Source organism: Manis javanica, chromosome 10, assembly GCF_040802235.1.
Source record: "Manis javanica isolate MJ-LG chromosome 10, MJ_LKY, whole genome shotgun sequence".
In the NCBI taxonomy this organism is placed as follows: Eukaryota; Metazoa; Chordata; class Mammalia; order Pholidota; family Manidae; genus Manis; species Manis javanica.
The window spans coordinates 63,719,220-63,736,709 of record NC_133165.1 but is presented as its reverse complement, the minus strand read 5'-3'; the positions used below and the strand labels follow the sequence as shown (position 1 = coordinate 63,736,709).

The 17,490-nt window shown below is 39.2% G+C and overlaps 1 protein-coding gene across 1 annotated transcript in view; it reads right to left on the bottom strand.

Annotated features, from left to right (window-relative positions):
• The window catches only part of IRAK3 (interleukin 1 receptor associated kinase 3), a 57,253-nt gene that overhangs the window by 37,223 nt on the left and 2,540 nt on the right, over positions 1–17,490 (bottom strand). Inside the window, exon 2 of the mRNA XM_037007163.2 lies at positions 80–262. Within this exon, the coding sequence (XP_036863058.1) occupies positions 80–262 (183 nt within the window). The remainder of the gene's footprint in view (positions 1–79; positions 263–17,490) is intronic.

Below are 17,490 nucleotides of genomic sequence, written 5' to 3'. Positions count from 1 at the left end.
TAAAATGCAGTATTTACATTGACAAATGACAATTCTTATAAAATGGACTGAGAGCCATATGATAAGAATCAGTGTTTACCATAGTTTGTAATTAAATGGATAGCTCGATGATGTCCCATCTCCTGGAGAATCTGTAACAGGTCACCGATGGTCTTGTTTTTCTGTGCCCAGGACCAAAGTAATTCTCTTGTTCCACTTTTACCTTGGTCTACATATTTTTCAATGTGACGAACATCCAGCCAGCTGCTTGAAAGTCGCTCCGCTGTGGAAATTGCAATAGGAAGAACCAAAGAATTATTTACTTTTATGGGAATACTTGCTTGGGGCACTTCACATGATTTTTTGGAACAAATTTGAACATATATTCCTCACCCAACTTCCTTCCTTGTTGAAGTCTTCAATACCCATAGTGATAACCAAACTGCAGACCTTATTCTGATTTCACCAGTTTTCCCACTCGTGTCCTTTTCTGTTCTAAGAGCCTATCCATTTTCCCCACGGCAATCGGTTTTTATTTCCCCTTCACCTCCAGACTGGTGTTCCTCAGTCTTTCCTTGTCTTACTAGGCAATGAAATGCTCTTGTGCCTTCTCAGTCCATAGTATCAAGAGGTTCATGATTTCCATGTCTTAATCTTTGGTGACATTAATTGATCACTTGGTTAAGGTGGGGTCTGAAGGTTCCTCTAGTATGGAATTATTTCCCCCTGTATAATTAACAACTATTTGGGGGAGATATTTTGAGACTATGAAAATTACTCTGCTTCTCCTCAGGTTTTGCCCACAAATATTTCCATCCATCAGTGGATCTTGATCTATCATAATCATTACTATGCTGCTTGCTTAATGGTGGTTTTGTTTTCCCTTTCTCCTTCTGTGTTTAGCTGTGATTCTTCTGTAAGAAAGTGCTAGCCCTCCTCCCCATTTAATTAATTAATTAATATCAGTATGGACTCATATATTTATTTTATGCCATAGGGTAAAATCTAATACTACTGTTATTTATTTTGTTGCTAAAATTATTCCAGCTTAGTCCATTCAGACTGACTCCTGTGTTCTTTTGACAAGCCCTATCATTTTTGGAACACTTCCTTATTTTTTGGCTCTACAAGACACTCCAGGCTCATTTTGTACTTCCCCTGCTCCAGTCCTGAAATTAATTACTTTTTCCAAGGAGTTCTGGTTCCTTTCATTGGATTATGGTGTTAGACGGCAAGATCTAGGTGCCAGATGTGCTCATTGCTACCAGGGTTCCCTTGCTTCCAGGTCCTCCAAGCAGATAAACTAGGAAATATATGTATGTGCACTAACACGTGCACCTGTATTTCTGTCTGTGCGCATATTCAAAACCATGATTTCATATTGATTCTCTGATTTCAACACCATATGGTACATTTTAGTCCCTCTTCATTTGTAACATTCTCAAACTATGAGAAACTTTGCTCTCACTATCTACAATGTATTTCCTTGTTTTTCAGTTCTACTATGTATATAAAGTGCCATCAGACTTGCCAATCCATACCCCTGTAAGAAACACATCAACTAACCAAATTATAGCATTTATATGCAATCCTTTTTGGCCTTGACCTAAGGGTATTCAGGTAAGGGCCTGTTTTCCAAAATTCCTTAGGTTAGCTCTTTTCTCCCTCATTGGTAACAGTTCCATTTGTTGAGGTTTTTATAGAATGCTGTTTTAAACTTTTGTTCTGTACTCTCTTGCTGTTGAATATTTTTGAGCAAGTAAAAGTTAATATCTGAGTAGATCTAGGAAATCAACTGGGATATGAGGATTTTAGTTGTTCAAAAATAGTATATATGACTTACTTAAGATCTGGTATAAAAATTTTAAAGCTGTACCAAAACTGTATGAGATTTTATGGTACCCTGAGTTAATAGGATTTTTCAGGTAAAAAGTTATACTGCCTTTCTGTACAACTTCTAACCTTTAGAGTGTATTTCAAGGCAAAGGAAAGAGAAACAAAGACAATGACAGATCAAAAGGGTGGCTTTCTTGTCTCTGGGACAATACTCCCAGATTAGCCTAGTCATCTGAGCACTAAAATGAGCAATGTGTTTTGGAGCCAGTGATGGTGAATGGCAGTATCCTCTCATATCTTATCCTCCACAGAGTCTAAAAGATTTAGGAAGTCAGATACAGGCCTATGGATAAAATCTAACTGTCATCTGAGAATGGTCATGGGGTCCCCAACACATCACCATAACTGTAGGGAAATCAGCCTTCTCTCCTTTTGCAACATATAAATTTGGGAGCTACCTTCAAGCAGTAACTAAGACAACCTCACTGAAGGACTTACCTATCCACCAATGCTATTCTGCAAAGGTTGATGTCCTTTTAAAAGATGAACAGATGCTCAGATCTGAGAAGAACAGTAAGCCCCCTATCGCATTATCTTCTGTTCAGTCTGTTTCAGACTTCAAAATTCTTTTACATTTCTTATGGAGCTACTACACCTGATAAAATATTTGAATCAAGACATCAGAATGGCAAACAGCTTTGGCTTTTATATGACATCCCCTCCTCCGATATATTCAGTTCTACAAGGGTTTGCTGGACTATTCAATTTCCTCCAGCTTTATGTTCCTGCTGAGACTATAAGTTCTGAAAACTGAAAGAGATCACAGTATGAAACCATTACTGCCACTCTTTCTGTGAGCCAGAAATTGACTTGGTAGATATTACTAGTGCCCATGAGCAAAAAGTACACTTATGTGTGTTAATCACAGAATTTGGTCATGTTTGTTACTGCATTATAATTTAGTCTACCCTGACTAATATACACAAAGTTTTATCCTGAATGTTCTGTTATTTCAGTAACATCTTGTACCAGAAAAGAATGAAAGGAAGTGGTAGCTCCTGTGAGTACATATCAAACAAGGGAAGAAAAAATTGAGATACTCAAAAACTGAATGCATGCTTACACTGAATGGAAAAAACAGCTACAATAAAATGTCTATATCATCAAGTTGAAATTGTCCTTATTTTAAGTTCTGGCAATAAGATCTTCATTCTCCATCTCTTTGAAGAGATGATGTCCCCTGAAGAGGTAAGGACTAGCCAAATGCCAATACGTCTTAGATAACTTACCACTAAAAACACAGAAGGGGACCTTCAAAGCAAAAAAAATTTCACAAAATGTGGTGATATTATTTCAGTGTATTTCTTTTTGATGACATAATCCATCTCTTTGGTTGAGGCACATTTTTTATAAATGCTTTGTTTAACTGTTTTTTGAAGCTCTTAGGGGAAATATTACAAATCAGTGTTAATCAGGAAAAATTCTGAAATGTCCTAAAATTAAGTAATGTAAGGACAGAAGAATGGGGGAAAGAAGGTCATCAGTCAATGGCAAGGGCTATAGCTAACCAGAAATTCCACATTCCTGGATGAAATCATTTCACCAATTACCTAGAAGGTCCCCAGAACCACCACTTTCTCCTGTGTGTGAATAATGTCTAACCATCATCAATAACAATCCACTAGACCTCTCTACAAACTAAACCGTCTCTCTCTTGACTTTCTCCACTTCACATTAGAATGTCATGTTCTTATCTATAGCCAATGTGAATTTAGAGAACTTTCTTTCCTTGAGATCCCTTATAAATATCCCATATTTCTTGAATCTGATGGACAAATTGTTTCTGTTAATTAACTGTCCTTGCTGGTAAAGCAGAACCTTCTTGTCCCAGGACTCAATCCTTTTTCTGGCTAACATATCTAAAGGCTCAATAAACCCTTTTATTTCAGAGATTCACCATCTGTAGAGTTTTTGATTTGTCAGGGTAGTTGAAACACTCGTTGAGTATCTACTGTATGCCAGCAGTCCAGTAATTGCACATTCCAGGTATGAATGGAATGTGAATTGAGGTCCATAATTCGATGGGGCATCATAAAAGGATCCTTAGAGGAGTGGTTTCTGGAGCCTGAGCCAAGTTTAAAACTATGAGTATTTCCAAAGAGAGGCCAATTCTTAAGGAATTATTGGGTGGGGCACATTATCCTGGAGAGAAAAAAACAGTTAATGAGTTTCACTTTGAAACATAAGAATGAACTCTGAGCCCTCAGACTATACTGTGTTCTAAGGAGAAAAAGCCACCAAGACAGGATATCACTGTGGCCCCCCTGGGCGTATGTAGGAACATGTGATTTACTGGTAGCTCTGTCAATGACCTACGGTACAACTCCTGGAAAGTCAGAACCTCCCTGAGCAATCTTAAAGGTCTCATCAGTAAACGTCCTTTGCAGTAGTCCCTCCCCAAAAGACACTAAATTTGGTTGCCTCTTCTTGACCTGCTGATTTTGTGATCACTGACTTTAAAACACTTCCTGGTCTCTAAATTAACATTCCTAAGTGTTAATGAATGTTATTAAATATCAGATTTCAGCAAAGGGAAAACTTAGGTCTCTACTTTTTCTATTAGTAAATTAATTGGTTAACATTTGTACAGTAATAGTGTGGGGTAAATGGAAGTTTGTATCCAGAATTTACTGCTCTATTTGCATATTAATAGGCCATGGCTGGGTTGTCACTGGGGCAAGGGGTGGAGAGAAAACAGCTATTCTCTCCTCCCCCTCTGTTCCTGGTACATAATTGGTCTGGCACCCTCCACTCACCCACCCATGGAGTTCCTCCCAGAAGTGGTGGATGGGGGAAGGGACAGTGTGCCACAGCTGTAGGGGATGGACTGAGCAGGGGCTGGCTAGCAAACCCAAGCTGGCTGTGAGCAATTAACTTCTTTCTCCCAACCTGCCCTTTCCCTTGGCTTCCTTTGATTTCACTGGATTCACAGCAAACTTGCCCTGGCCAGGGACTCCCCCTTACTCCTGGAGCTACAATTAAGTATAATGTATTATAGAACTTAATAAGTACTATTCACATAACATCTAACAGCTTAAAAAATAAAACAGTTCCTGCTGTACTTTCAACTTTTGAGATAAGACATGCACATAATTTAATAGGGGTGAAGGAAGAAGATGTCCTTGTGGGATGGTCAGGGAAGGAGCATGAGGTGGTGGGGCATCAGCTGGCTTTCCAACAAGGGTGGACTGGAGGGAGGGTTAGAGGCTGAAGGAAGAGGATAGAACCTGTCAGATGGGGAATTGTTCCAGAAACAGAAAAGGGCACAAGGCGACAAAGAGGATTCCAGAATGCTTAATGCTGAGGGTTCCTGTTAAAGAAAGAGGAAACAAGCTCCATGACGTGTCCAGGTTACCTTTGTTGAAATAGTGCTTAGCACGTAGTAGATGTTCAATACATACTTGCTGAATGACAGACAGAGGCCCTGTGTGTTAGCACAGAACTTAAAACTATCCTGAAAGCAACTGAGAACAATATAAGATTTCTAAGGAGGTGATGCCAAGATGGAAGATTTAGTTTTCAGAAGATCCATCTGGTGGCGATAGTAGCAGGAGTTCCATATACAGTATTTGTACATAAAAAGGATGAACATTTTATAGCTCACAATTCTCACAGTAGGAAAGGAATAGTTTATAACTATTAAGGAAATCTGTAGTTAAGTTTCAAAGCCCCAGGGGACGTCAGACTTCCCACATAATTCTATTCACCACTTTTCTTTTTCTTTTTTTTTTAGTGTCTGAAGGCCCTTCTCATAAGGGCAACAGGCCACAGCTCTGTGCTCTCACATCCTGAGCTGGCTGAGAAACTGCTATTGTAAGAGGCTCTCCCTTAAACACGTTTCTGAGATTTGGGTAGGTGAACACACAGATACCAAAAGAGCTGGTGTTTTTAGTTCCCTAAGAGTAACCAGAAGCAAAGGGCTCTAAGTTGGCACTAAGTCTAAGGAAAGCTAAGTAAGGCAAAGGTATTTTTCTAATAGTAATAGTTCCCAGTGTGAAACTGACCCAGGCTCAGGGGAGATACTGCATGCATGGGTTGCTTCCAGGATGAGAAATGATGATTTACATCTCCAACTGGTGATTGACAGTGCCTCCTATGAAAAAGACTGTCATGCCTGAAGCCACTTTAAAACAGAATCGGAGAGGCCACTGTACAGAGACTGCCTCACTGGCCCTTGCTTGAACTGGGCAGAAGCCTTTGGACTGGCCCAAATGGCAATTATTTTAAGCAGTTGTTTGAGAAATCAGCAGAACAGACATTCTGATCACAAGTCTGATGGTTGTGGACTTTCTGAAGATAGACTCGGTAGTCAGTCAACGTATAACACAGAGTAGTTTAGCTTGTTAAAACGCCCATAGAAAACTTAACTTTCTCTCTTTTTAATCACGTAAATGCCCACCACCCCTCTCCCTTTCCTCATAAAAAACCCTTTGCTTTCACCCTACAAGTGGGAACACTATTTGGCTATCTACTTGAAGCTGTGCTCCTGGAATTGCAGTTCTTTCATTCCAAATAAATGCTCATTTGCCTCTCACTGTGGCCCTTTATTTTCAGGTTGACAAACCTTAATAGCTTTTCTCCACTGATGATGCATTCTGAATAGAAACACTGCTAAAGAGTATTATCACCTGTAAAATGTATGATCATTTTGATCAAATTCTAGAAAACAAGAGTTTCAATTTGATGCAACAGAGATGCAAACTCTTAAATGTGTTAATTATGTTCTTCAATATTCATAGTTTTTTGAATTCTCCCTTAGATGTTTCTTTCCAGAACATAGAACTTTGTTTATTCACAGTACTCAACAAATAAAGAGTAAGCTTCACAATGACAGTTTTGTTAAAATCAACAGCATTCTCAATGAAAGGATAAGTTAAGAAAATACACTGTAGTTAAGCATTGTTTTAAACCGATTTTTGGAAGGCAAATCTTTTGTTTAAAAGGCATCTTGGCCAAATAGAAGCCAAAAAGTAGACCTAAGAAGTTCAGAGATTAGTTTATCTGAAGATACTGATTGCTTAGTAAATCATTCGATATTCAAAAGTCCTCCTAGGCTCTGTTTTGAGAAGGCAGGACTATCTAGGTTGCGCTAACCGCTGGGGAATTCAGCTGCAGAAATCACTATCCATATGCAAATAAGTCTCTGAAGGGGTTTTTTTAGAATAACGCAATACACCCCTATTTGGAATCTTTGTATTTGCATATACCCATGTGCCAAAACCCCTAGGAAATTAAGATTGCATTCTTGCAAAGTTTGTTTTGAAATAAATAATGGGTAAAGGAAAAGATGCCTCTCTTCCTTCTTCCTACAAAGCACACACAAAAAATGAGGCATTCTTTTAAAAGAACATTTAAGATAGAAGATATTTTTTATTCCAAAAAAGGTCAAACTCAAAAGTGTAAGTTAGCTCTACTCTTCTTACCAGACTGTAGAATTAACACCCAGTAGATAATATATTTTACAAGAAATAATACTTACCATACTTAAGCTTATATGTACTTTCACATATACCTATACATAGGCCTTCCCCCCCTACTTGAGAAGGACTCATGCATGATTTTTCAGGTATCCTTCCATCTGTCCTGCTCTCACCCCAGATCTAGGTAAGAAGCTAATATTAACTACCTTACAGAGAATTTAAGAACAGTTCACTTTCAACAACAGCATGTCAGTCTGAAAATCAGAAGCTGTATAATTCTATACCCAGGTAATGATCAGTACTATTTTCCCACTCTTTCTTCCCTTGTTCAACTTGTTTATAGCATCCGTATAAGTCTGTTGCTTACATTAACTTGGAAAATCCATACAAGCAGGGACCATTATGTTGTACCTAGTACAATGTTTTGTCTGAGATTCTGCCCAATAAGGTTTTAGATATTTAATAAGATATCTTTTCATTCATTAATTCGTTTGATCAACAGATATTTCCCGAATGCCTATGCTGTACCACGTACAATTTTAGATGCTATAGAAGCCAGGAGGAAACAGGGCAAACAAAAATTCTCTGTTCTCATGAAGCTTATTTCTAGATAGGCAATAAACAAATAAAGATACATCAAGTGTGTGAGCGGTGATAAGTGATGGGAAGAAAAATAAAGCAGGAAAGGGGCATAATGAACTGTGGAGCTGTCATTTTTAAAAGAGTGGTCAAGGATAGGTAATAGTTAATCAAAAACATGTAGAAGGTGAAGAAGGAAGCCTCAAGATTTCCTGAAGGAAAAATGTTCCTTGCATGTCCAAGGGGGTCATTGTAGCTGGAGTCAAGAAAACAAGTAGCAGGAAGTGAGAAAAGGGATGTAGGGTTTTGGTGTTTACTGTGAGATGGGAAGCTACTAAAGGGTTCTAATAGGAGACTGACACACTTCACATGTCATTCTCACTGGCTGCTGTGTTGTAAAGAAACTGGAGGAGGGCAAGGGCAGTAGCAGGAAACCCAGTTAGGAGACTGCTGAAATTATCCAGGTGGGATCTGATTGTGGTTTGACCAGGATGGCTGTGGTAGCACTGGTAAGAAGTGGTCAGATTATTAGATAGATTCTGAGGGCAAAGAACACCATTTACTGAGAGACAGGATGTGGCTTGTGAGAGAGAGCAGGAAGTCACAGAAGACTAATATTTTTGGCCTGAAAAAATGATGAGTCTGCCATTAACTGAGATGGGGAAAAGCTTTAGGAGAGGGGAGCATATCTGGGCTGTGACACTGGAGTTGTCTGTCAAGTAGGCAAATGGGTGGTGCTGATGTTGAGGAGAGAGACCCAGGCTAGAAATTTGGGAGTTATTAGCATATAGATGGAATTGACAAGATATAGGAGATAAACAAAGAGAAGAGGTCCATGGACTAATCCCAGGAACACACTAAGAGATTACAGAGATAAAGAGGAACCTGTAAGAAGAGAAGAAAATAATATTCTAGAAATAAAGAAAGTACTTCAAGGAAGAAGGAGTGAGCAGCTGGGTCAAATATGATGCAGACTGAGAACTGACCATTGGATTTAGCCATGGTGACTTTAGACCAGAATTTCAATGGAGCAGTAGAGGGTAGGTTCAAGGGAGAATGGAGGAACCATAGAATAAATAGACCTTTTGAGGAATTTCATTCCTCAAATAAAGGGGAACAGAGAAATGGTGTGGTAACTTAGAGTAGAAGTGAGATCTAGACATAAAATTATAAGAAGGGAAAAACAACAAGGCAGTCAAAAGAATATAGGCTCTACTTCACTTCTGGGAGGGGAAAAATAACTCTACTTTTTAAGTGTGGATTACACATACTGACTTCCTTCTGAAGAGTGTAATGTGGAAAGGTGCAGGGTAAGGAGAGTAGTTTCACTGTGTAGAAACCTGACAGACACTATTTCAGCCATGGTGAACATCAACAGTGATAAGTCATGTAACTAGTGTGTACCCTGATAGGATGTAATGGAAATGGCACTTGGCCTCCACAGTCTTTCTCAAAAATCCATAACTTCTACTTAATCATGAGAAAAACATCAACCGAGTCTCAGTTGAGGTACATTCTACAAAATAATAGACCAGTAGTCCTCAAAACTGTCAAGGTCATAGAAAAGCAGAAAAGCCTGAGAAACTACTACAGCCAAGAGAAGACAAGGGACCCACGGCAGCTAAATGTAATGTGCATCCTGGTTGGGATCCTGGAAGAGAGAAGGGACTGTCGGTAAAAATGAAGGCAATCTGAGGAGGGCAGAGCCAAGATGGTGGCTTGAGTAGAGCAGTGGAAATCTCTTCCCAAAACCATATATATTTTTGAAAATACAACAAATAAAACTATTCCTAAAAGAGAGACCTGAAGACACAGGACAACATCCAGACCACATCCACACCTGCGAGAACCCAGCACCTTGCAAAGGGGGTAAGATACAAGCCGCAGCCTGGTGGGTACTGAGTGCCCCTCACCCCAGCTCCTGGTGGGAGGAGAGGAGTTGGAGTGGGGAGGGAGAAGGAGCCCATGACTGCTAATCACCCAGCCCCAGCCATCCGCACCAGAGCACAGACACAGTGCGTGCATGGGGTGCTGGAAACTAAGGAAACAGGACAGTAAGACCTGTGAGCGGGTCCCTGCAGCCTGTGCACCTGGGACAAAGAAAAGCGAGTGCTTTTTGAAAGACTTAAAGGGACAGGGACCCCACAGCTGGACGGAAGCATCCCGGGACACTTAGCCCAGCAGCTGGGAATCCTGGGGAACTCCAGGCGCCCTAACCCCCTGGGCAGCAGTGCAGCTCGGACGCCCCTCACAGCAATGAACAGCCTCCCGCCTGTTTCCCCTCTGACACAGCTCAGCCATATTGGAGCAGCAGACTGAGGCTGGCCACTCCCACAGCAACCACGGAGCTTAACTCCACAGTGGCCGGGCAAGAATCAGAGGCACCGTCTGCACGCAGCTGCCCAGCACAAGCTGCTAGAGGTAACTGTTCTCACAGGAGAGGAAGGCCACAAACCAGTAAGAAGGCACGTTCTCCCAGCCGATACACGAGCCAGCCCCACACAACTAACTCTATCACCAAGAAAAGGCAGAAGAATTTGATACAGACCAAAATCACAGAGTCAACCCCTGAGAAGGAGATTGACCTAACTAATCTTCCTGAAAAATAATTCAAAATAAAGGTCATAACCATGCCGATGGAGCCGCAGAGAAATATGCAAGAGCTAAGGGATGACATCCGAAGGGAGATTACAGAAATGAAACAATCTCTGGAAGGATTTATAAGCAGAATGGATAAGATACAAGAGGCCATTGATGGAACAGAAACCAGAGAACAGGAATGCATAGAAGCTGACACGGAAAGAGATAAAATGATCTCCAGAAATGAAACATTAAGAGAACTGTGTGACCAATCCAGAAGGAACAATATCCGCATTATAGGGGTAACAGAAGAAGAAGGGAGAGAAAAAGGGATAGAAAGTGTCTTTGAAGAAATAATGGCTGAAAACTTCCCCAAACTGGGGGAGGAAATAATCAATCAGACCATGGAAGTACACAGAACTCCCAACAGAAGGGACCCAAAGAGGACAACACCAAGACACATAATAATTAAAATGGTAAAGATCGAGGACAAGGACAGAGTTTTAAAGGCAGATAGAGAGAGAAAAAAGGTCACATACAAAGGAAAACCCATCAGGCTATCATCAGACTTCTCAAGAGAAACCTTACAGGCCAGAAGAGAATGGCATGATATATTTAATGCAATGAAATAGATGGGCCTTGAACCAAGAATACTGTATCCAGCACGATTATCATTTAAATATGAAGGAGGGATTAAACAATTCCCAGACAAGCAAAAGTTGAGGGAATCTGCCTCCCACAAACCACCTCTTCAGGGTATTTTAGAGGGACTGCTCTAGATGGGAGCACTCCTAAGACTAAATAGATGTCACCAGAGAAAATAAAATCACAGCAAAGAAAGCAGACCAACCAAATACTTACTAAAGGCAAAAAATAAAGTCAAATACCCACAAAAGCAGTTAAAGGAAACACAAAAGAGCACAGAATAAGACAACCAACATATAAAGAATGGAGGAGGAGGAATAAGAAGGGAGAGAAATAAAGAATCACGAGACAGTATTTATAACAGCTCAATAAGTGAGTTAAGTTAGACAGTAAGATATTAAAAAAGCTAACCTTGAATCTTTGGTAACCATGAATCTCAAGCCTGCAATGGCAATAAGTACATATCTTTCAATAATAACGCTAAATGTAAATGGAATGAATGCATCAATCAGAGGCACAGAGTAATAGAATGCATAAAAAAGCAAGACCCATCTATATGCTATTTACAAGAAACTCACCTCAAACCCAAAGACATGCACAGACTAAAAGTCAAGGGATGGAAAGACATATTTCATGCAAACAACAGCGAGAAAAAAGCAGGAGTTGTAGTACTAGCATCAGACAAAATAGACTTCAAAACAAAGAAAGTAACAAGAGATAAAGAAGGACACTACATAATGATAAAGGGCTCAGTCCAACAAGAGGATATAACCATTCTAACTATACATGCACCCAACACAGGAGCATCAGCATATGTGAAACAAATACTAACAGAACTAAAGGAGGAAAGAGAATGCAATGCATTCATTTTAGGAGACTTCAACACACCACTCACTCCAAAGGATAGATCCACCGGGCAGAAAATAAGTAAGGACACAGAGGCACTGAACAACACACTAGAACAGATGGACCTAATAGACATCTATAGAACTCTACACCCAAAAGCAACAGCATACACATTCTTCTCAAGTACACATGGAATATTCTCCAGAATAGACCACATACTAGGCCACAAAAAGAGTCTCAGTAAATTCAAAAAGATTGAAATTCTATCAACCAACTTTTCAGACCACAAAGGTATAAAACTAGAAATAAATTGTACAAAGAAAGCAAAAAGGCTCACAAACACATGGAGGCTTAACAACATGCTCCTAAATAATCAATGGATCAAAGAACAAATTAAAATAGAGATCAAGGAATATATGGAAACAAATGACAAAAACAACACAAAGCCCCAACTTCTGTGGGATGCAGCAAAAGCAGTCTTAAGAGGAAAGTATATAGCAATCCAGGCACACCTGAAGAAGGAAGAACAATCCCAAATGAATAGTCTAACATCACAATTATCAAAATTGGAAAAAGAAGAACAAATGCAGCCTAAAGTCAGCAGAAAGAGGGACATAATAAGGATCAGAGAAGAAATAAACAAAATTGAGAAGAATAAAACAATAGAAAGAATCAATGAAACCAAGAGCTGGTTCTTTGAGAAAATAAACAAAATAGATAAGCCTCTAGCCAGACTTACTAAGAGAAAAAGAGAATCAACACACATCAACAGAATCAGAAATGAGAAAGGAAAAATCACGACAGACTCCACAGAAATACAAAGAATTATTAGAGACTACTATGTAAACCTATATGCTAACAGGCTGGAAAACCTAGAAGAAATGGACAAATTCCTAGAAAAATACAACCTTCCAAGACTGACAAAGGAAGAAACACAAAATTTAAACAAACCAATTATGAGCAAAGAAATTGAAATGGTAATCAAAAAACTACCCAAGAACAAAACCCCTGGGCCAGATGGATTTACCTTGGAATTTTATCAGACATACAGAGAAGACATAACACCCATTCTCCTTAAAGTTTTCCAAAAAATAGAAGAGGAGGGAATACTCCCAAACTCACTCTATGAAGCCAACATCACCCTAATACCAAAACCAGGCAAAGACCCACCAAAAAAGAAAACTACAGACCAATATTCCTGAGGAACGTAGATGCAAAAATACTTAATAAAATATTAGCAAACTGAATTCAAAAATACATCAAAAGGATCATACACCATGACCAAGTGGGATTCATCCCAGGGATGCAAGGATGGTACAACATTCGAAAATCCATCAACATCATCATTCTTCACATCAACAAAAAGGACAAATGCCACATGATCATCTCCATAGATGCTGAAAAAGCATTCGACAAAATTCAACATCCATTCATGATAAAAACTCTCAGCAAAATGGGCACAGAGGGCAAGTACCTCAACATAATAAAGGCCATATATGATAAACCCACAGCTAACATCACACTGAACAGTGAGAAGCTGAAAGTTTTTCCTCTGAGATTGGGAACAAGACATGGGTGCTCACTCTCCCCACTGTTATTTAACATAGTACTGGAGGTCCTAGCCATGGCAATTAGACAAAACAAAGAAATACAAGGAATCCAGATTGGTAAAGAAGAAGTTAAACTGTCACTTTTGCAGATGACATGATATTGTATATAAAAAACCCTAAAGACTCCACTCCAAAACTACTAGAACTGATATTGGAATACAGCAAAGTTGTAGGATACAAAATTAACACAGAAATCTGTGGCTTTCCTATACACCTACAATGAACCAATACAAAGATAAATCAGGAAAACAATTCCATTCACAATTGCATCAAAAATAATAAAATACCTAGGAATAAACCCTACCAAGGAAGTGAAAGACCTATACCCTGAAAACTACAAGACACTCTTAAGAGAAATTAAAGAGGACATTAACAAATGGAAACTCTTCCCATGCTCTTGGCTAGGAAGAATTAATATCATCAAAATGGCCATCCTGCCCAAAGCAGTCTACAGATTCAATGCAATCCCTATCAAATTACCAACAGCATTCTTCAACGAACTGGAACAAATAGTTCAAAAATTCATATGGAAACACCAAAGACCCCAAATAGCCAAAGCAATCCTGAGATGGAAGAAAAAGTGGGGGGGGGGAATCTCACTCCCCAACTTCAAGCTCTACTACAAAGTACAGTAATCAAGACAATTTGGTACTGGCACAAGAACAGAGCCACAGACCAGTGGAACAGAATAGAGACTCCAGACATTAACCCAAACATTTATGGTCAAGTAATATACGATAAAGGAGCCATGGACATACAATGGGGAAATGACAGTCTCTTCAACAGATGGTGCTGGCAAAACTGGACAGCTACATGTAAGAGAATGAAACTGGATCACTGTCTAACCCCATACACAAAAGTAAATTTGAAATGGATCAAAGACCTGAATATAAGTCATGAAACCATAAAATTCTTAGAAAAAAACATAGGCAAAAATCTCTTGGACAAAAACATGAGCGAAAAATGAACAGGTGGGACTACATCAAGCTGAAAAGCTTCTGTGCAGGAAAGGACACCATCAATAGAACAAAAATGTACCCTACAGTATGGGAGAATATATTCATATATGACAGATCTGATAAAGGCTTGACATCCAAAATACATAAAGAGCTCACAAACCTCAACAAACAAAAAGCAAATAACCCAATTAAAAAATGGGCAGAGGAACTGAATAGACACTTCTCCAAAGAAGAAATTCAGAAGGCCAACAGACACATGAAAAGATGCTCCACATCGTTAGTTATCAGAGAAATGCAAATTAAAACCACAACGAGGTATCACCTCATGCCAGTAAGGATGGCTACCATCCAAAAGACAAACAACAACAAATGTTGGAGAGGTTGTGGAGAAAGGGGAACCCTCCTACACTGCTGGTGGGAATGTAAATTAGTTTCACCATTGTGGAAAGCAGTATGGAGGTTCCTCAAAATGCTCAAAATAGACATTCCATTTGACCCAGGATTCTACTTCTAGGAATTTACCCTAAGAATGCAGCAGCCTGGTTTGAAAAAGACATATGCACCCCTATGTTTATTGCAGCACTATTTACAATAGCCAAGAAATGGAAGCAACCTTAGTGTCCATCAGTAGATGAATGGATAAAGAAGATTTGGTACATATACACAATGGAATATTATTCAGCCATAAGAAGAAAACAGATCCTACCATTTGCAACAACATGGATGGAGCTAGAGGGTATTATGCTCAGTGAAATAAGCCAGGTGGAGAAAGACAAGTACCAAATGATTTCATTCATATGTGGAGTATAAGAGCAAAGAAAAACTGAAGGAGCAAAACAGCAGCAGAATCACAGAACCCAAGAATGGACTAATAGTTACCAAAGGGAAAAGGACTGGGGAGAATGGGAGGGAAGGGAGGGATAAGGGTGGGGAAGAAAAAAGGGGGCATTACAATTAGCATGTATAATGTGGGTGGGGGAATGGGGATGGCTGTGCAACACAGACAAGTAGTGATTCTACAACATCTTACTACGTTGATGGACAGTGACTGTAAGGGGTTTGTCAGGGGGACTTGGTGAAGGGGGAACCCTAGTAAACATAATGTTCTTCATGCAATTGTAGATTAATGATAACAAAATTGAAAAAAAAGAAAAAAAAATGAAGTCAATCTGAATAAAGTATGAACTTAATTTAATAATAATACATCATTATTATAACAAATGTAGCAGACTAATATAAGCCTGTGATTGCAGGAGAAACTGGGTGCCTGGTATATGGGAAGGATATCGAGTGCTTGGGAACTCTTTGTTCTATTGTCTAAATTTTTCTGTAAATTTAAAACTACTCAAAAATAAAATCTATTTAAACAATTTTTTTTAAAAAAAGAACATAGTGGAGTCCTGACCATCTGGCAGGAATCCTAATCTGAGATATACTAGACTGTGATGTGAGGCAAATTCCTTAAATTCTCTGAGATTCTTTGAGTTTCCCTACCTATAAAATAGAAAGGGCAAGAGTACCTACCTCACAGAATTTTTGTGATAAACAAATGAGATAATCCATGTAATTTGCCACCAAGTGTCTGGCAAAGAGTAAGCACTCAATAGATGCCAGCTATTATTGTTATTATTATTTTAAATCTTTGCTTATTCAATACACATTTAATATGGTTTTACATTTAATTTGTTTTAAAGTGAATAATAATAATTTCTATGATAATTTTCTTTCTTTTTCTGACAGGTAGAAAATCCAATACAACCCATCATACAGTATCTATAAAAAGGGTTTCCTTCTCAGCATATCATAAATGTTTAGAAGTTTTACAGTGTGAAGAGCTCCAACCAATTTAATTTAAATACCACTCTATGTAAAGTAGTGAAATGAGTTATCATCAGAGGCTTCATATACATGTTATCTTGCTTGTAAGACAGTATAAAATATACAAATTTTCCAATTTGGGCTCCTATTTTTACTACAGAGCCAGAGAATCATAAACATCAACCAGAGAATATATGACTACATTAGCTTTCATAAAAATACTTGATAAAAGTGATTTGAAGATTAATGTGTAGAATGCTTGTAAAGATAAAAAGAGTTCAGTGGAATAGTGAAGTAGTGTGGTAAAATAACTGTTCTATGAAGGTGCTATTAAAGAAGAGAATTTGGCCTAGCAATGTTCCCTAACCAGGCTGTGCGTCAGATTCGCCTTTAGGGCTTGCCCAGAAAACAGAAAGATACTGGACTCTCAACGCAGACCTACTGAAGCAACAGCTCCAGGGGTGGGGCCTAGGCATTCAGGGCCTTAAAAGAGTGCACAGCTGACTCTGGTTGTGAATGAGTGTATCTTATCATGTATGCTCGCATCATGTAGGCTGCCATGTGATCCACCTGCATCAGGGCTGCTTTTGTAAACACAGTCTGATACTCACCATCATGAAGAACTGTGACCAGCTCCAGAGAGTCCTACCTATTACTGTTACAGTTGCTCGGAATGTGGAATTTTGGAGTCTCTGTACCTTCAGGCTCTCAGCTGTCCTGAGCATAAGAGGTTGTGTTCTTGATTCATTCCTCCAATGCTCTCCCCTCCCTAGTCTAAGGTCAGGTTTTCCCTCCGTGAGCTTCTTCCCCTCTTTCTCCTTTCACTGCACCATTGGGGGAAACTCATCATATTTAATGAAGGCAGTTGCCCTGAACAACTCTAGACTGAGCCAGCCTTCCTTTTTTACTGAGCCAACAATTCATGAAGCATCTGGTCTGTTCTGGGTCTTCTTTCTGGGCTATATGATCCAGGCAGTCAACTAGCACAAACCCCTGCACAGTGAATTATAGCCAGAGGATCAAGGGTAGACATTTTAGATTTTTCCCTTATGATAGAATGAATATACAAAGGAACAATGGCCAGACTTTATGTACAGGCAGAACTGTGACCCACAGCATGCATCAACCAGCCCAGGAAGCTGATCTGCTACCTACAGA